At 38.4% G+C, this 20,359-nt stretch overlaps 1 protein-coding gene across 8 annotated transcripts in view; it reads left to right on the top strand.

Annotated features, from left to right (window-relative positions):
- SYNRG (synergin gamma) overlaps window positions 1-20,359 on the top strand; it is a 123,443-nt gene that overhangs the window by 12,472 nt on the left and 90,612 nt on the right. For all 8 annotated transcript variants that reach the window (XR_003095289.1, XR_003095287.1, XM_025210285.1 and 5 more), the window contains 7 exons: window positions 1,439-1,516; window positions 3,660-3,856; window positions 4,776-5,024; window positions 7,705-7,841; window positions 10,494-10,612; window positions 10,836-10,898; window positions 13,593-14,540. Coding sequence is in view for 6 of the 8 variants with exons in the window: in XM_025210285.1 (XP_025066070.1) it covers window positions 1,439-1,516; window positions 3,660-3,856; window positions 4,776-5,024; window positions 7,705-7,841; window positions 10,494-10,612; window positions 10,836-10,898; window positions 13,593-14,540 (1,791 nt within the window). In the remaining 2 variants the exon portion in view is untranslated. The remainder of the gene's footprint in view (window positions 1-1,438; window positions 1,517-3,659; window positions 3,857-4,775; window positions 5,025-7,704; window positions 7,842-10,493; window positions 10,613-10,835; window positions 10,899-13,592; window positions 14,541-20,359) is intronic.

Here is a 20,359-nt window from a genome sequence, read left to right as displayed (position 1 = left end):
GCAGGAATGGGAGAACTGAAGGAGACAGAGGAGGGGAAATGAGAACGTCTGAAGACAAATGAAGAGCAAAGAAGCTACAAGTGACAGCAAACTTCAATTGAAAGAAGGAAGCAAACATTTCTTACTTGACTGCTATGGAAGAAGACAACTCCTGTCTTCAACACCCTTGAAAGTGAGGGATGAGTGGAAATTTAGACTTTTGTGGTCAAGAGGGAATCCCTATAGAGTCTAAATTAGCTAAAGGATGAATTTGGAGAATTCATTACTTGTTCTCAAGTCAGCAACTGGCATACAAGAAGGTCCACAGCTGGCCTGCAAAGAAATGAAACCTGAGATCTGAGAGAGCTGATGAGAAACAGAGGACAAAGCAGTGTTCCAGATCCCTGTGCTTTTACAGCAGATCTCTGTGGGAGGAGGGCCAGCAACAGGGAAGGCAAGCACACAAATCAGTTAGGAGAGAATATGCAAGTCAGGGTTCTTTAGAGTGGAGAGAAGGTCACTTCCTGAGTAATGCTTTTATGGGGTGGGTGATCAGCCATAACCAGGACATGGGTGATATAAGGAGGATTATAAAAATAAGAGGTAAAGAGCAGATAATTGATCACCAGCATGAAAAGAACAGGCAGGAAAAGTAAAAGTGGCAAAGCAAAAAGGCTGCAGAGGTCAAGAGTATGTTAGAATCTTGACTGACGTCTCGGGCAAGGATCAAATCCAGTGAGGGGCTGCCAGACCAGGGGGTAAAAAATGTCAAACTCAATTTTCCTGAGTGGGGATGGTGGGAAATTTAACATAATTTTTGAATTTAGAGAGTGAAAGCATAGGGGTCTGGGGAGAGCTGACGGTATTGCTGGAGTCTTGCAATAGCAAACAACTCATTCAACCAGAATGAGTAGATGTAATGAAGCAATGCACATGTGTTTATTTTATTTTATTTTTTTGCAACAGGGGAGGAAAGGGGAGATTAATGGGGAAAGCCAGTATGACAGATTATCTTTGTTGCTTTTACTAGGAAGGATTTCTTTTTTTAATCAAGCAGTGAAGAATCCCTACATTTGTTTCAGTAGATACATGACTAAGTTCAGTTACTCCATGAACAACGAACTTCCTTCCCATTCGCCTTATGCTTGTAGAAATGGGAGAACTATTTATGACATGTTTGGAATTCATAAGACCCATACTCCTTTTCAAACAGCTAAGGTTGGAAAATGAATAGCTCTTTATCTCATTGTGTGCAGTTAATTGTTTTTGTTACTGCTTCAAGTCATACTACTTTTCAGGGAGAGGTAACGAATTTTTGTGTCTTCTGTAGCTAAACTGGTCCATGTGTTGGCTGAAGTACTAAAATACGTGATGGGTATCATCCTATTTTGAATTACGGTGTTGCTAATATGATTGTTTCTTTTTTTCTTCTTCTTTCTAATGAATGGCATACTTTTAGGTGTTGGAGTGTTCCCTTCACAGGACCCAATCCAGCAGATGATGCCACCTTGGATTTACAATGATAGCTTGGTTCCAGGTAAAAAATATTTTGCAGAAATATTGTTTATAGATAAAAATATAATATAATGTGTACACCGCATGCTGCTCAATCTTTTATGCCGATTTTTTTTTTTTTTTAAATCTATTATAAAAATTTCAAATCCCAACCCTTTTCAGATTTGATATAGACCTTTCGAATACTGTAGGTTTTTATTTTTCGTTCTTGGCTTGAAAAATCAAATATAGATATCTTTTTCCTGAAGTGAGTAATACTAGTCTGTGTGTGAATGTTTGAACAGCACTCATTAAGAATAAAGGTGACACCAGCCAAGGAAACAATCCAAGTTGCTTCATGGCATCAAAAATAAAGGACTAGATTTTTGAACCAGAAAGGTGTGGTATGATTTTCTAATCTGACTGGCCTAATGCAAAAAGATGACTTAGCTATGTCCCTGGTAACTACAGTACTGTTAGTCTTTGAGTAGGACCATGAACTATCATATTTTCCCCAGTGGACAACCATATGTGGTGTGTATAAATGCAAACACGCAAGCTTAACTTTAGGTGTCCATTCAGTGATGTAGTTGCCACACCTCCAGCCACCATTGTTTGTATTGCAAAGTTTGTCTGAACATCTGCTGGCTAATATCAGCATTTTTTTTCTTTGGCTACATGTAGGAAGTACGGCTGATTAAATTTCTAGTCCGCTCATTTAAACTGCCAGTCAAGTTTTTTTTTAAATCCTCTCCCAAGGGCTTGGTTTTTCGTATTACTGTCTAAATATGTATGATATTTGTTGGATCTGATAGCAGCATTAGCAAACCACACCAGTGACCAGGATCATCCTTTCCAAGTAGGGCATTGAGGAGACTATTCAGACAGTGTTTTTACCTTAGCTCAGACTGGGGCACAAACTGGCAAGCATTTCAGAACATGTTTTTGATGCATAACCTAGCTTTGGTACCTTTATCTGCATTCAGAGAAGGCAGGAGTTTCTTCAGACATAGTCAATATTTAATCCTGAGGTTGTAATGATGGCAAATTATCCTAGGAGGAATTGCCATTGTTGATACTCTGTTTTTTGTGGGCTGTCTCCCTCTAGTATCTTGTAATTAAGCAGACTCATTTCTTAAGGTTATTTGCTTTCTGTATGCAAGAAGCATAGTAAACAGGAAATGAAGTGTCACGCTAAATATTGATGGTGCTGAATTTTAACTACATAATTCTGCTGTGGCTATCTTTTACAAGGGTTATCCTGAGACCTTGGTATAAAAATATGCAATGATATTTATAAAAGAGAATTAGTTGTGCTTTGTATCCATTTGTGTGGATTTGCATAGGTGTCAGTGATCAGTTGATATCCAGTTTCATGATGACAGTGTTAGTCTTAGACTATAAGTCTTTTATTGCATCTAGTAGGTACAGTAAATCTGCTGAAATCTGGTGAGGCTTAAGGTAATTTATTTTAGTGTCTGGAGGAATAGCTAGAAGTCTTTCGTAATGTCAGATCCTGAATTGTGCTATGGAATAGACCAGTTACACTGGCAGACTTGATCTAGTTGAGTGCCTTCTAAATTTCTGAAAACCTATTGTAAGCAGCATGTTTCATTGACTTGCATGTTCAGAGAAAGGGAAATGGCAAATTTCGGCCAGATGTTCTCTTGGGTAGTGATTTGGTCACTGGGAAATACCTTGATATAAATACGGATGCATTTAATCATCTCAGATTTAAATGTAAGTTGTTTAATGAGTCATGTTATGTTCTTTTCCTTGGGTGATACTGAAGGATACTTCCAACAGGCTTCAAGCTTTTTGGCAGAGTTGTGCAGTAACATGCATGACACTTATGCACTTTCTTTGATAATTAACAATACTCTCTGGCTCTTGGGTTTTTTGGATTTTTTTTTTTTTTTTGGACTTCTTTTAGGATTTTTTTTTTTTTTTTTTTTTTTTTAGGACTTCTGTCCTAACCTGCTTGTTTCAACTTGAATATCTAATTTTAGTTGAATATAAACAGAATGGGAGGTTCAGACATGATGCCAGAGAATGGATGTTTCATCAAATGAATAACATTCCATGTCAACAGTATTGTAACCCTTAATGTAATTTTATGGTTGGAATGGAAAATCACTTGAAAAATATGCAGCTTTCATCATCCAGCACTGTTTTCTTTTTAACAGAATTATATAAGAAAATTTTAGAAAACACTATGACTGCTACTGGAATAGATACTGCTAAACTCTATCCCATTTTGATGTCATCTGGACTTCCCAGAGAAACCCTTGGACAAATATGGGCTTTAGCCAACCGTACCACACCTGGGAAACTTACAAAAGAAGAACTTTATACTGTCCTGGCTATGATTGCAGTAACTCAGGTATGATTGACTAAGAATTTGCATTGGACTGGAAAGAGAGACTAATCTCCCCTCGCTGCATTGTAAATGACTCATGTAACTCTTCTGCTGTATGTTGAGCCTAAACATGTGCTTAAACGGTGAGGTGAAAATACTGGCTATGCTGAAGTCCACAGCAAAGTGCCTGTTCATTTCAGCAAAACTCTGATTTCACCCTCTGCATTTATAGCTGATTTTATTTCTCTCTCTTGATACCTGTTTGCATTTTTTTGCACATATAAAATTGGATGTGTTTTTTCTATTCTGCTCTGTGCATCCTTATTTAGAAGACAATCCTGTGCCTACAGCTATATATTTAAGGACTTGAACAGTAGAGGAGCTTTGCTAGCTGTTCAGTTTCAGTGTTTGTTTTGGGTCATTAGTGAAATGTCGCACATATTTCTAGTTTGAGTTGAAACTTGTCTGAAATCTCAAAAAACCACAATGCAAATCTTATAATCTGTAGTAAGGCTAAAAGTTGGCATAAAAGAAACCTGGACTGTAGCTTGGACAGTGAAGGTCAGTTCTGTTGTACTTCATCAGAGCTGTTTGGGAGGGGGCAAAACAGCAACAAATCATGTTCAGCTTGGCTTTAGCTGGTGGTTACCCAATCCACTGACTAAAAAGAGCGCAAGAACTCCGAGTGAGTCTGTGAACCTGTCCGGGCTTTAGCACTGTGCCATAAATTGTGTCGGCTTCAGCATCAGGTGTCTTAAGTAGGATTCACCTTAATCGCATCAAACTCTGACTCTTTGCTAGCAAAAGGCAGAAATCAAGGTTGACAGTCTCTGCTGCTTCCTAGTTTAGTGGCATAAATTTAGCTGGGAAACAACACCTAAAGAAGGAATACTCGTATGTAACATGCACTGCATACAGCTGTCTTTATTTTTCCCCTTAACAGAGAGGAGTACCTGCAATGAGTCCTGACGTTTTAAACCAATTTCCAACTGCCCCTGTCCCTACTCTAAGTGGATTTCCAATTTCATTACCTGCTACAGTGAGTCAGCAGCCTATGATGCCCTCTGGACCACCAGTCTCCATGCCTCTGAACATTGGACAAGCAGTCATAGGATTAAACATAACAACACCAGTGGGTGGAGCTACAACACAGGTTTCTAGTGGTTTCATGCCATCTTACCCCACAAATCAGGTTGGTGCTCTTTGTATTGCATGATAAACCTGTTATCCCTGAAAAGGAATTAGCCCGACTTTGTATCAGGGCTTCGTGACGAAAACTGGATTTTAAGTAAGCCATAAAAATGAAACGGAAATCTAGAACGTGCCCTTTTTGGCAATGTAAAACCACACTACTGTAAGCCACTTGGTTTCAACCTGTCCAAGTGAAATGAAAAAGGATAGGTTCCATTTTGAAACTTTCCTATCACAGAAGATGCTTCTGGTTACGGCTGAGATGATACAGTATTTAAAGTGAGTTGTGTGTAAACTAAACAGGGGTGCCTGTTACCTGACTGGTAAAATGAAAAGGAGGTCCATTAGGTAGAAAAGAAAGTTTGGCACCAAAGACAAAGAAAAAGATCTGCCTAATACCCAGTGCTTTCTAGAAACAGAAACTGATCTTGGTAGTCAGTTTGGTTTGTCCTGAATCCACATAATTTCTTTTGATGTGTTGCTGTGTGTACTTAGTGATTTGCCTGCATAATGTTCTTCTTATATTCAAAGATAACTTGGCCAATTTTAATTTTAATGGTTTCAGTATCTGGGCCATTCATGTGAACAAAATGAAATGTTATATTTAACAGATCTTTTGAACATGTATTGCAACCCTAAACATCTTCTAGGGTTGTTGTTGTCATCATTTATTTACCATGGTTGTGTGGAACAGGATCTTTGAAATTTTGTTCCAATTTTTTTGGAGCCTGAAAAATTGCTACATGGTTGGGTTTTTTTTTGATCTGGACTTCTCAATGCTGGTTGATTTCCCTGTAATGTCAGGCTTGTTTTTAGCATACTCTTTGCTAATACAGATATTCAGGGTACTGTGCAGAAGTGTAGCAATCACCAAATTTAGTTTACAGATTTTTTCATGTTGTGCAACTCCTTATATCTAGCGTGAATTGTAAATATTACCAAGTCTTCATTTCATGCTTCGCCAACCTCTTGAGGTGAGTTACAGGAATGTTAAGCAACAAGTAAAGATTTACATGAGTTAATGCATCATAGTTTGGAGGAAAGAAAGCAAGAGTGTGTGGCCCATTATCCTTTATTTCCATGGTTAGCTAGGAATAGAAATTGTTGCAAAGCTATATCGCAGAAAGCAAGAATATCCTGATTCAAAAGCTAGTAATTACTATATCATCGTTAGAGTAAATAGGACAACATGCAAAAGATGGAATAGCTGAGTTGTCTGGTGTACATGAAATAGCTTGAGTCTTTCTCAAATTTTTTTGAAACAATAAAGAGAACTGATATCACTCAGCCATGTCACTCTGGGTTATACCTTCATGGTTTCGGTGCTTAAAATATAAAAACAAAAAATGTTTAAGCCTAGGTAATTGAAAAATCCATGTTCTGTTGAACTGAGCAAACATTTCTGGATGCTTTGGAGTTGTGCCCAGTATCCACTCTGTAACTGCTGCCTCCCTCTCTTGACTTGTGGGATTTTTATACCTCTCTTGTCTGTCCTCTGTAAATCTGTCCTGACTTTAGTGTATATAGCACACTGAGTGATCTTGGTAACGGGTCTACTAGTGGCCAGGAGCTCCTGTGGAAAATAATTTCAGCTGCAACTGCTTCTCTCTCAAGTCTGTTATGACCTCTTTGTTCAAAAGACGGATTAAAAAGTTGCAACCCAGGAATGGAAACTAAAACATAAATTAGCATTCAGACCTCAGAAATAATAAAACCAAAAGATCACCTATCATCTGCTGTTCAAAGTAGGCTCCACTTGGAAACCTTGTATAAGGCACTGTAGTGTCTGATCACCAAGTTGATGTGGGGAGTTGAAATAGAGCACTAGCAAGGTGTGCCTAAACTTAACTGGCTGTTCTTCTGTGGTGTGGCAGACCAGAGGTTCTGTGATAGGCCTATTGATTTAAAATATGAAAATCAATAGTACAATTCCTACAGCATTCCCTCTGTTTTAATGGGATGGCAAATTTAATTACCCTTTCCTTCAAGTTCCAACTTTCATCACACCACAGAACTTTGTATTGATAATGAGTAGGCATATCGCTAGACTGTCAGGAGGAAGCTGGAGGCATCAACTGTTGGGTAGCGTCAGTAAAAAAAATGTTGGCCTTTAAAAGCGTAGATGATAGGTTGGACATATCAGATAAATACAGCGAAATGTCAAAATATTCGGCATTGTACGAGCTAACAGCGTTGATGCTGTAATTTGCACCATCAGTTTCTATAGTGCTGTAATGCCAGTGATGGATGCAGTTACCACACCGACACCATTCTTGCCTGTTTTAATGCCTTCACTTAAAGGGTTTTAAATGATACGCAGAGTAAATCATCTGGCATCTAGAAATGGATCGTCAGAAGCAAGGTCTAGGTATGTTGGTGGGACAGTGGGAGGAACTTTGTACAGCAGACGCTCTGCTTATTTCATGGATGAATAAAAGGTGTCAGCTTCTAACACAAAATTCACTCTGTCCATAGAGCTGTAGAAAAGTGAGATAGCAATAGATTTTGTTCACATGGACCAGTTCAGTATCATTTAATGCCTTTTTGTAGGGCCTTGTCTATTCCTTTTTTTAAATTGTTTATCTGTATTTAAGGCTTTTTCAGTGGATTCATAGGCAGATTACTAATTAAGTGCATATTTCTGTATATATTTTTGAAAATCATTAATTTCTGTGGTCCAGGTAGTAAAACCAGAAGATGATGACTTCCAGGATTTTCAAGATGCTTCGAAGTCTGGTTCGCTTGATGAGTCTTTCACTGACTTCCAAGGGGAGGTAACTGGATCATCCAAACCAATCGGTTCTCAGCACCGGAGCAGGTAGAGTAGATCTGAGAGTGTTTTTTTTTCCAGAAAATTAAAAATCCTTTAAGAAATGTTTTCCACTTTTTAACCCATGTTTTGTACCATCACCCCATATTGACTCTGGCAGTTTTCATCAATGGTTTCAGAAATCTTAATTACAATGAATCAAAACTGACATTTGATGTACCATAGATGGTTGGCCATTCTTGAGGATTTCATTCTTCATGCTGAGATTAAATTGGATAAAAAAGGGGTATGGAATAAGTTTTCAAGTGTTTATCCTGTTGTACTGGCAGTTGCAAGTTCTTTCACACTGCATTCATGCTCGTATCTTTATATATAGCTACATACTCAATCCGGTACACTCAGGAAAACAGGTACTGAATCAGATAAGCTCTGCACTTGGCATTATATGCTGTCAATAAAGGCTTGGCCCAGTGCCTACTGATGTCCCTTGCCTTTGAGCAGGTCCTTGGTATGGTCCCCAAACCTCATGTGACAAGGGTTGTCTTTCAAACTCTTTCTTTTAAATGGCTCTTCCCACTGGGTAGTGTCTTTTAATGCATCTTACTCTGCTCTCTTCCATTTTGGCCTGACCTTGAATTGTAACGATTGCCTTCAAATTTCTCTTTCATTATGTGTTAGCAGTCTTCTAGGATCGTGGTCACTCAGCACCTTGCAAGTTATGTAGTCCTTATAGAATATTCCCATAGCAGCCATGGAATGAGCAGCGTGGAGTGGCGAAAACCCTGCTTCCTTGATTTTAAGTCTAAATATTGACCTTTCACACAGCTGGCTTTCAGTTTTTAGTGTTCAAGAAGTCCTTTAAATTGTATTTGTTCACGCTGTGTAGGGTAGAACAATATACTGCTTCCAATTACCTAACTATAATCAGTTTTGGGTACAGAACTTGTCTTTTTTTCTTTTTTGTATCAAGTGGGTAGTTCTTCTGTGCAAATGGAACAAATGGTTTAAAGGTGATTAGTGATTGCTAGTTGCTTCCTTGACAATGACTTCAGACAAAAATAGAGTGAATTGTTCAGCTGCAGTGTGCGTAAAATGACAGTCTGAGTCATAGCTTTTCATGAAAGGAATTTCATTTTGCTAGTTTAAATCAATAGCACTACGTTAATCTGAAGGTGCTTCATATATTATTAGGCTTTGTTTTATATTCTTCTTAGTTTTGCCATTAATAAAATTATTCTATTAATTAAAGCCTTAGCAGAAGCATAGTTTTTGTTAAAAGCTCCATAATCAGAGTTGAATCATGAGACATCAGGGATTTCTCTTTTCCATCACAGTAGTTCCCTTTATTTGGTTGTAAAAGCATTTGCTTTTTGAACAGAATGTTATGATGAACTATAGTCTAATTGCTTATGAAGCTTTATTTAAAAGAAAGCCATCTGTAGAGCGCTGATGATTAATCGTTATATTTGCCAAGATTGGATATCAGACCGCCTGTTTTGTGGTGATGTGAAATTAAATTATGTTACCATAAGCTCTATATACAAATAGAGCTTATGGTAACATAATTTACCACCCAATCTTGGCAAATATATTATATTTTGACATTGCACTGTGACATCGCATCACAGACCACCATTAGCAGGAGTGTGCAAGTGCGAGGTTTGTATGTTGCTTGTAAGCCACTGATAAGGCATTTTAAATGGCTCTGGAAGAATTCTTGCTGTAGGCCAAAAAACTCCATAGAAATCATTCACGTTTTCAATGTGCATAGTATTGAATGGCATAAACTAGAAGTAAAATGCAGTCATTCATATGTAAAGGATGCTGTTCTGCAGAGCTGCCAAGGTCTGATAAGGGGTGGGAGCAGGAAGCAAAGCTCTTACATTACGTTTTTAAATCTTTCAGGAATTGCTAACACAGGATTGGGTTATTACGGAAGCTTACTCTACAGAGTAGAACGCATTTGTGCAGAAAGTATGTTTGTATAATTATGGAATAATCCTTACTTGGCTGAATAGACGGCTACCTAAACTTGCTGATTTAGCCTTGTGTAGAAATTCAAACTTTGCCTTTTGCTTATATTGGAAAAGTGGATCTGTTCTCATCTCATTTTTGCAATATGCAATGTAATATAATCAAAAGTGGAGATTTGGAAGCCCAGGGTTTTCAAAGTCTTAGGCAGCTGGTGATTGTTACTCTTTTTCTAGTCCTTTCAAGGATACTTGTACTTAAGGCATTGTGGGTGATGTGATTAATGAAACTACAGTGTTTCACAAGGATTTGTGTTCTCTTCTGGCTGAACAACTGCTGTGGCGCATATATGAAAAGTTTCCCTCCCTTTTTTTTTTTTTCCCTATGTAAAAATTAAGAGGTTTAAGGCACCTTTCTTCTCTGTGGCCCAGTGGACTATAGGTAAAACTTCAGTGGGATAATAACTTGTCTAAGATTAATGGGGCTGGCATAGGGATATTACTACTGCACAGCTCCTTTGTAAATGTAGTTTTAAAATGCAGTAGTCAAATAAGTCCTTTTATCGAATGGTGGGGGAAAACGTGTTTTAAATGTGTGAGCACAACTAATAATTCGTGTCTTAATTTCTGTTTGCTTTAAATTTAGGGAGGGTTACAGATTTCTTATGGTGCATGAAGGAACTATGATTCTATGTGTCTTTTCTTTCTTTTTTTTTTTTTTTGCCTTTAGTGTTCCTTCTTTGCTAATGCCACTATCTGGCACTAAAACACCATCTTCAACTGATAAATACGCTGTGTTTAAAGGAATTGCTGTTGATAAGCCTTCTGAAAGTGCAGCTACACTTGGAGGTAAAACAGAAACTGTTGAATTGCATGTAATTTAACATTTAGCTTAATTGTTCATATTTCAGTGTTGCTTTTGATATTGGTATGATGTTAATACGCAATGTTTAGCATGCAAGATGATAGTATTTGTGCCAATTTAATCTGCAGTATAGTTGATTGCAGCCTAATTTTGCAAATCTTAATGTAAATGATCCTTTTTTCTTTTTTTTTTTTTGTATTCCAATAGATGGTGGAGACAAGTACAGTGCTTTCCGAGAATTAGAACAGCCATCAGAGAGTAAATACCTAGGTAAGCATTTGGTCTCATAGAGCTGTTTTAAGGATTTCTTCAGGCTTTTTAATGATCCTGCATAAACTGAAAAAGTCCCACTGCTGGGTTTCAAGGGTGATGCTTCTACAGTGCCTCCAAACAGGTCAGCAAGAAGCTTCCTGACATCGTTAAGGATCTGTATTAAAACTTTCCACAGTCTTGTTTGTGTGTGTGTGTTGCGGAAGACTAATCCCTCCATTGTAGGTGCACGTGAACACTAACCTTGGATCAGCATGCAATAGGATTTTGTCTCCCCTTGATATAGGCTGGCTTTAAAAGCGAGGCATTGTACGAGCTTAGAAGTTAGCATTTGGGGTGTAAATTTTGATTTTTTTTTTCTTTTTGTTTTGAAGCTTTATGTTGCTATGGTACATATAGCTCGCTCTAGTGCACTGTTTTTGGTGTACAGAACCTTGCTAATAGAGTTGCTTATTTAGCTCAGAGGGGCCAGTTTGCCCTTAATTATTTTCATTTCTGAGAGTGTGTGAAAATTAAACCTAACAACCCTTTGACATACTACTTGCATGTAATTGCAGCCAGAGCAGCCTACCTAAGCTCTTTCCAGAGCACGCCATCTGTAATTCATCTACATAACATAAGCAGCATGGTCACCTTTTTATTTGATGGGAAAGAAATCTCTGAAACCCTCTTGGTTTCCCACAGTATTGCTAAGCTAAGCACAGGATAAATGCTTTGATAATTTAACTTCAGGGGAAGATCTACTCTGAGGCTCTGCCTACATGTTGTCCCTGTATTTAAAGAGGAGGAAAGGCTTCTGGAAGAAAATATATGCATGAGTACAGAAAATATAGTGCCAGGACCTCTCAACCAAATTTTGTAATAGAAACCTGATTTGGGTGCAGAATTTGTGGTTCATCGGCTTTCCAGGATCAGACATTAGAATTCATTTGTTTCACTTGATTTGTGTCTGTCTGCTTTATTACTTGTAAGGAAAAAGAAAGTTATTTCTGAATTTGCAAACTGCCTAGCTCTGATCACCTTTAACCCTTTCACCAGCTTACATTTCTAATGGAAAAGTTTGCAATCCATCAGTAAGTTTAGTTTGCTGTGATGTTTTAATTTTGGTTAATGAAAGTCAATTTCACAAATTCTTTGTACTGTTGTTGGACCAGGTGAATTGAAGAAAAATGATCATATTTCAGGTGACATTCATGTCAGCCTAATACAGTTGTAACAAAAATCCTCTCAAATCTTCATAGCTTAAGCCAACTTAAAATGTCACATGGTGGTGTGGTAGCTATGGTAGCATTTGTGAAACTGACTTGAATCTTAATAGTGCACTTTTAAAATATGAATTGAAATCTGTGTATGTGTTGGGCATTTTGTTGTCTTGTGAAGTAATTGATGCATATTTTGTAGCAAGTGGTATTTGTGCAGATATATGCTGGTGAATGGGTTAAACAAATTTAACAGAAAAAATTTGCACTTTGACTTTCAAATTGCTGTGAGATGATACATAATTAGAATAAATTTCTGTTTTACTTCAGGGTTCATTCTCTGTGTGGTTAAAATGTTTTGGTGAATCAGCTTTCTAAGTTTTTTCTTGTTCATACATTCTGTCTTTCAATACAAAAGAAAACCCCTTTCTCTGAGTATTGAAATGATGGTCAGTTAAATTCCATTATATTACATTCAGTTTGCAGTCTAAGACATTTTAAACTTACAAATGGTTCTGTTGCAGCTCGAAAGGAAGGTATACAGCTCTAATCTGTAGGCACCTAGATACAGCTGTAATCAGTCTTAGTCAGGGAGCAGTGCACCATGAAAATGAACAAGACCTGTGTTTTTAAGCTTTTGTAAACTTCTGATCGCTTGACTGCCTTTCCTCCATGTTTGGATAAACTGGGTAGATGAAGGGGAGTAAGCTTTTAGTAGGAAGGTGTAAAATGGTCCACAAGGATAAGTTAGGATGTTGTTGAACTGGTATGCTGGTGGGTGTTTTCCCTTCCTTTTAGTTCAGTTCCTTATTGTGTAGAAAGTGTCTTGTAATCTCTACCTTTTCTATGATCTTCCTGTTTTCCATAATGAATACAGATGTTTTTTTAAAAAGTGATTGTCTGGTATCTGAGGCCAGCTGCTGCCTTTGCAGATCAGTCTGTTCCTTCTGTCCACCTCTCTCAGCTTGCCAGTGCTGCTGCTGTCCTCTGAAGAAACCATGTGCCTTAGTTCTGACTTCAAAATGCCAGTATTTTGAAGTGAGGAGCGGTAGAAAAGGGGTGACGAGAATAGGTTTCTAGCAGAAAGTGTACAAGATCTACATTTTATAACAAAGCAGTGGCAGGTTCTAAGGACAGAAGATTGTGTCCAATGACCGAATGCAATACAGTATTGAGCACCTCCTAAACTTTTCACTTAAAAGCATGTGTTGATATTAAATTCATGAAAGTGAGTTTCTTGTGGTTTGAGGCTGTTATGTATTTGTAAACTTTTCGAGATGATAAAAACGGGGAAGTATTGAACTTTCAAAAATTGCGTGGCCTTCAGACATCTAATTTGCAGTTTAATATGCCTCCATAGCTATGTATTTGAGTAGGGTTTCATTAAAACATTGTGACATTGCATGAAATAACTTGTTTGCATGGTGTGCGTGTGGCATGCCTGCTTTCATTTTAAGATCTTACATATTGCTCTGCTTTTTCCTCTCGCCTTCAGGAGGAGATAGCTTTGCAGAATTCAAATCTGCAGGAGCTGATGATGGATTCACAGATTTCAAAACCGCTGACAGTATCTCGCCACTAGACCCACCTGCAAAAGAGAAAACTTTCCCTCCATCCTTCTCTTCCCTTCCTATCCAGTCAAAGCAACAAGTGCAAGCAAAATCCTCTCTGAATCTGGAAGACTTAGATCTCTTTTCCTCCCCTGGAGAGAACAAAACGCTTCCATTTCCACCTGCCTTTAGTTCTTCAAAATCAGCCTCTTTCCCTGCACCCCCGCCTCCAACATCTACTGCTCAACTAGCACCCAGTAAAAGCTCAAGCCTGGCTGATGACTTCGGAGAGTTCAACCTTTTTGGAGGGTTTCCAAATTGTGCGTCAGCTGGGGCACAAGATGACTTTGCGGATTTTATGGCTTTCAATAACAGTAGTGGCTTTTCTGAACAAAAAACAGATGACAAATACAATGCTCTAAAACAAGAGCCCAGTCCTGGTCCTTCAACCAGTTCTTCTCTGAGTGCGATGAAGACTGGGCAGAATTGTGCTGCTGCTCCCACTAAATATGATATCTTCAAGCAGCTTTCTCTGGAGGGCGCTGGCTTGGGCTATGAGGAGCTGAAAGACAACACCCCTTCTTCTGTGAAAAGTGATGACGACTTTGCTGATTTCCACTCTAACAAGTTTTCTTCCATGTGTAATAATGCCGATAAATCCCTGGTAGACAAAGTAGCAGCATTCAAACAGGCTAAAGAAGACTCTGCTTCTGTCAAGTCTCTGGATCTCCCTTCCATTGGTGGCAGCAGCGTGGGCAAGGAGGACTCTGAAGACGCCCTTTCTGTTCAGTTTGACATGAAACTGGCTGATGTGGGAGGAGATCTTAAGCATGTCATGTCTGATAGCTCTTTGGATTTGCCAACAGTTAGTGGCCAGCACCCTCCAGCAGCAGGTGAGGAATTGGTTAGATTGCTCTGGTAACGTAGGCAATGGGGAGATGTCAGTAATGTTCCTCTGTGTGCTAAATTACAGTATTATGCACTAGTCTTTCAGTTGTGAAAGGCTTCTAAACGTGTGCACCTGCTAGTTGCCAACCCTTCACAGGGCAGTGTTGTTGTTTGTCTTGGGCAACTCTAGATTGGGCTGTTTGGATTTAATCCTAGTTTATTTTTGAGATGTGACCACGCAGTATTAACGAATACCCATTAGCATTTGTGTCTCTGAAGAGATTTGAACGAAAACTCTTCAAAAGCAAACAGTGTTATCCCACGTGAGCAAACTTGATCAGTGGCATTGAGAGCCTTTCTCTAATCTCGTGGTTTCAGCTGAGCACCTGGCTGGGGGGACCCGGCCCACTCCTTGCTTCTGAAAATTTAGGCAGAACACTAATTTGCGCTGTCACTGAACAACTTTCCAGCCAGTGCCCTTTAAAGTGGGGTTGCTTCCACTGTTAGCCAGCACTCAGTCATATTGGAAATGAAGGTATTATAGACAGTGTTACTGTAAATGAAGTGAAACTAGTTATTTTAGAGTTAATACTTACTGGATGTAATCATGCAACGAGCCTATATATGCTAGTATGGTAATCATTAGCTTATGGAGCCAAATTTAAAACCAAGTGACTTAACTATATCCTTATTAGGTTATCCCCCTTTTCATTTCCCTTTATGAAAGTATTCCTAAGAGACCATGAACTAAGTATCTCCAATTTGTTTGCATATCATAATACAAATTTCCCAAGTGTCCTGTTTTTTTTTTTTTCTTTTTATATGTACATAGAGAGAAAATGTAGTTCAACGTTTTGTGGCCTTTAATATTACGGGAAATATTACTGTGTTCTAGTGACAACTATTATAGAATTGAAGGCTTTTTTTGAATGGAGGGGCACACAAATTGTAAATGGAAAACTATTGCTGCAAGAATTGGGTATTTCCATATGAAATATTTCTTCCATTTTTGCAGAGATGGGTAGGAAAAAAAAGTACTGTAATTTTGCATTATATGATATTTTTAAGTAGGGGAGAATATTAAGTTGGTGACTTTGACATGGAAGATACTCTATAACAGGGTACAAAATATCAGGAATAATTTTATTAGCAAAGACATTTAATTTTTCATATTACTGCTTGGGAAAAATTCCAAGCTTAATGGGCTGTTAAAAAATGTAGTACCTACAGAGTGTTCTTGAATGTTTACTTTGGTTTTGAAAGCACTTTTTCCTAATATTTTTCTAGCCTTTTTGGTGGTAGCTTGATTTATGTAGCTCTTCTCCTATATACGAGCTTCATTGGCCACAGCAATCAGTAACTGATAATTTCCATTTGTGGCAGGAAAGATATTTTTTGTTGCTGTTTTTGTTTAAAAGGATTAGCTAATCATGCGCTTGATGCAAAACTTTTGAACTCTGAAGTATTAATTAGAAGCTATTTTTCTGAAACCAAACCAAGAAAAGTGTATTCTTTCACGGTGCCAAGTTAGATGTTTTTCACAAGGAGAATTTTATTGGACTTCCTCTTTTGGTTTCACAGTCGAGCTTGTTCTGAACAATATTTGTTAAAATATCTAAATGATATTTGTGCTCATGTGTTTCTTTATGTATGTTGGATACATTTCAAGCTATGAACCAGTGATGTTCAAGTCTTTTTTTTTTTTCTTTTTATCAGTTTACATAAAATCTGCTTTTTTTTATTTATTTTTTTCTCTGTAAATTTAATGTTAGAAAGGGACAGTATCCCTTTATAGTCCTTATTACAAGGAGATGGCTGACATGTTAGAAAGGGACAGTATCCCTTTATAGTTCTAATTACAAGGAGAGGGCTGCCCAGCCACTGGGAACCATTTTTGTTGTCTGCAAGGACTGTGCAAGTGTATAAAATGATGAACTGGAGGAGCTGGGGCTTATTAAACTCTTTATTTGACATTTCGGACACTAGCACAACAATACAGGAGTCTTACACTTTGCCCACTGAGAGTTGACACTACTGATTCTGGGAGTATAGGGGCAGGTTTCCTGCGGTGGGCATAGGGAATGGAGGAAAATCAACCCTTCCAATTTGAATTACTTTAGCTTTTGGGGCGGGGGGGGGAAACCCTTTTCAAGCTCTCTGTAGAGGGGATACTGTCTCTTTAAACTTTGTACCAATTCTTTGTGTGGAAGGTAGACTGTACTAATGTTGCCTGATTTCTCTTGCCTATACTCAGTATAACCCTTTGAGCACTTGCTGCATGTTGTTGATTTTTCAACCCAGCTGCTTCTTTTATACCAAATTAAATTTTTATTTTTTTCTGACACTAAAGTGTTTTAATCAGCATTGAGCCATGTTGCGTGCATCAGCATTGGTTTCAAATTCAGTTGACGGTTGCAGCAAGGGTTTCTACCCTTGGCCATTTGTATCCTCAAAGGGTTATCCAATTTGCTGCACTTACAAATCTGTAAAAGTATCTTTTCTTTGGCATTATTGGAAATTTCTGTATATTTTAATCAACACCAGGTTTTTTGCTGCTTTTCTAATGTCTTATTTCAACTAAACATTTTCCTGTGTGAATGTGCCTTCTCAAATCTGCTCTGATATCTCTCTTCTGCAAATATTGACCTGCATGCTTTATTCTAATGACGCCCTTAAGATCTCCTATGTATCACTATCTTTTGTGATCTGTAAGTCCTGCTGTGTTAATAAATATTATCTTGGCATATTTTGAAAGTGTGGGGATGTCTGTGATTTGTTTTGTGATCCAGAAAGATCTGTGGGTGGCTTTTTTTTCCCTCTGGAAAATACAAAGTTTAAAGCTATAGTATCCCCTTGAATTAGCCTGCCTGCTTCTAGCTCATTGTACGCTGCACTACAGTTCTTTGAACACACTAAACTGAATGCCTTGACCTTCCTTCCTGTGCACTTCGGAAACTTTAAATATTAGGCTAACCTTCAAACAGTCTCAATAAAAGTACATGAGAGAGTTGAGTCAGCGGGATGTCTGGCCATGGCAGCATGGGTTTGTGAATCCTTATTGCTAGGGAATGGTGATAGTTTGACAACGCTGAAGAATGAAATATCCTGTTTCCCACATTCTGCCTCTTCTACATTAATACTTCTGCCTCTTTACTCTTCTGCTGTTGATAATGAAGGTGCCAGTTGTGGGGTGGGTTTTGTGATTTGGACCTGGAGTCTACCGAACCCTGACTAGACACATGAAAAATAATCACGTGTCATATATGGCCAAACAGTGTTTTGATGCAAACTACCTTCATACCCTGGAATGAACTTAACTGGTTATTTAAAAGCAAAAGGCACTTTCCCACTTCCCTGACCTAGCCTGTCCTGACTCAATACAATTTAAACACATAGGTGGCTGTTAAAAACTTGCTGTAAATATTTTAGTGCCCCCCCCCCATGTAATTTGGGAATCTCCTGGATCCTAGAATCACTAATGCTTTTGCTATACTGCTGCTATTTTGTATCACAAGATAAGATTCTACAAATGATGATGAAAAGCTTGTTGCATTCATACTTTACAACTCTGCTTGTAAAATCAGGGTGTTCTGCCTGTCTGTTTTTTCACTAAGAAGCCATGAAAAAGAGTGAGGATTATTTGGTTGCCAGATTTTGGTTTAAGTTGATATTTTTTTGGGCCATACAAGCAACAGCTGGAGCTAGTGAGAAGAAATGTTTGTCTTCTTCACACACAGCGTGATAAACCGTAAAGAGGAAATTTGGTGTTTGTTTTGTAGAATTTATGCATTTTGTCTTGCCCTCAACTCTTTTTAATCAGCTGACAGATGTAAACCTGGTATTGTAGTTCTGTTCGAATAGTTCAGGTAACCGTACTTGAGGCATGGGAGTGAATGAATTGGAAAATACTGGGTAGTTTCAATTTGATGTTAGTTTTCTCTGTGGTCTTGTTTAATATTTTTTTGACTGTTTGTTTGGTTTTCTGTCCTTGCTTTATTTTCGTAAGTTTGGCTGCCAGATCTAGCTTAGTGTAAAGTCCATGTGAATATTGGTACTTAAAGGCTTTTCCATTTTCCCCCATGAGGAATCTGACAACTATATACACAAATATGTGGAGTTTTTTGTGTGTCAGAGTACACAGCAACTCGCTAAATAGATCCAATTTTAGGACTCCAAAGGATTAAACAGAGTTGTTTTTTCACTCAGAGGGCTAAATGAGCATTTCAGTTTTGCTCCCAAAGCTGAGAGTAATTATCATGCTCAATCACACTCTCTCATAAGATGGAAAAAAGAAATCCTGTTTGGTCAGACTCTAATTCCACCACGTGGGAAGCCTTTTTTTTTCTTCTCCCCTCTACTTGGTTGGAGTTCGTTAGCTCTGGATGGTTTTCAGCCAGAAGTGCTGCTGCTGCTTGTCCTCTACAAGAACGAATTGGAGCAGTCCTGTTTTATAGTTTTTGGATCTTGTGCCTGTTTTCACCAACTGACAAGCTAGCCCTGAATTCCTCCAGTCCACTAATAAGCACGATCCAGCTACAATAGCACAGCCCTCTGCACTCTGCCTGTCCATACATCTCGGTCCTGACCTGGAGGCATCTTGCCTGAAAAAGGGTAGGGAGGAAGCAGTTTCCATAGCTGCATCTGTCTTTGGACTCTGTCTAAGACTGCCAACAACATTGCCAGTTGTGTGTCTTTTGTGACACAGATCTCTGTCCACTAGGAATGGAAGTGACAGCTAGCTTGTCTTTATAGAGGTCCCCTAACAGCCTTCACATGATATAACAATGTTTAGACTGAATCCCAATTTGTGGTCTTGAGGTGAAAGGTTCTGAAATAATAACAATAATACAAAAAAGACCGAATAGCCTTCAGATATCGGTCCCAGTGTCATTCTTACCATCAGATGGATTTTCCTTAAAACAATTAAACCACTGACATTGAAAAGTCCCATCTGGAAATTGCTTCCAGACAATGTGCAAACATAATCTAATCTATAGTAGTTGAAGTAGATTATTGTAGTCAGCTCAAATGAGGGATGTCGAGTTTTTTTGTGTAGATTAGATAACACCGGGAAACGGTTTTATAGCAGTATTTCATCCCCCGTCAGCATTCTTCTGTGTGGTCCCTGATGGGTATCCTTCTAAGGCTCATCCACAGCAGCGAGGCTGGTGAGTCGTACTGTAGCTATTCCCAGGCGATGATTAGGCAGACTGTAAATTTAGCAGAGAACATCGTTTAGACAGATCCCAAATGGAAAATGTCGTACAGGAAGTGGGGTAAAGAAGGGGTGGGATCAAATCTTTCACTCTGCACTCCAGCAATGATTGAAACTCTGCTGTTCAACTTCAATGCTCCTTGACAGTCACTGTTTGTAGTGTTGGGACTACAAAGAACCCTTCCCTTTCTCCTTGAAAATTTTTCTTGTTTCTTTTAATGCACAAATCTCTGTTCACATCACTGGTTTCATAGTGCTTGATGTTTGAATAGATCAGCATATGTGCATTGTTGTTAGGCTGTATGAGGACCTGATCAGCACAGGGTGGGTGGACATATGGACCTGACAAATAGCCTTTGGTTGTCCCTTGGGCAATTTTTATGGAGAACTGGACACTTATTTTCTAATACAGTTTATGGATTCTCCATATATCCGAATTCTGTTGAAAGCAACTGGCGGTAAAAGAAGAATTGGTGCATTAAAGCAAACTCTGCTCCAGAAAACCTGCAGTCCGAAATAGCTTACTATTAAATTACCTCGGATTAACTTCAAAACTCATACATATTTTAGTCAACACATTTGATAATTGCTGGATGGTAGCAATTCTTT

This window comes from Alligator sinensis, unplaced genomic scaffold (assembly GCF_000455745.1).
Source record: "Alligator sinensis unplaced genomic scaffold, ASM45574v1 scaffold118_1, whole genome shotgun sequence".
Lineage (NCBI taxonomy): Eukaryota > Metazoa > Chordata > Crocodylia > Alligatoridae > Alligator > Alligator sinensis.
Note: the sequence above shows the minus strand (reverse complement) of the source record. Positions and strands in the feature narration are given on the sequence as shown.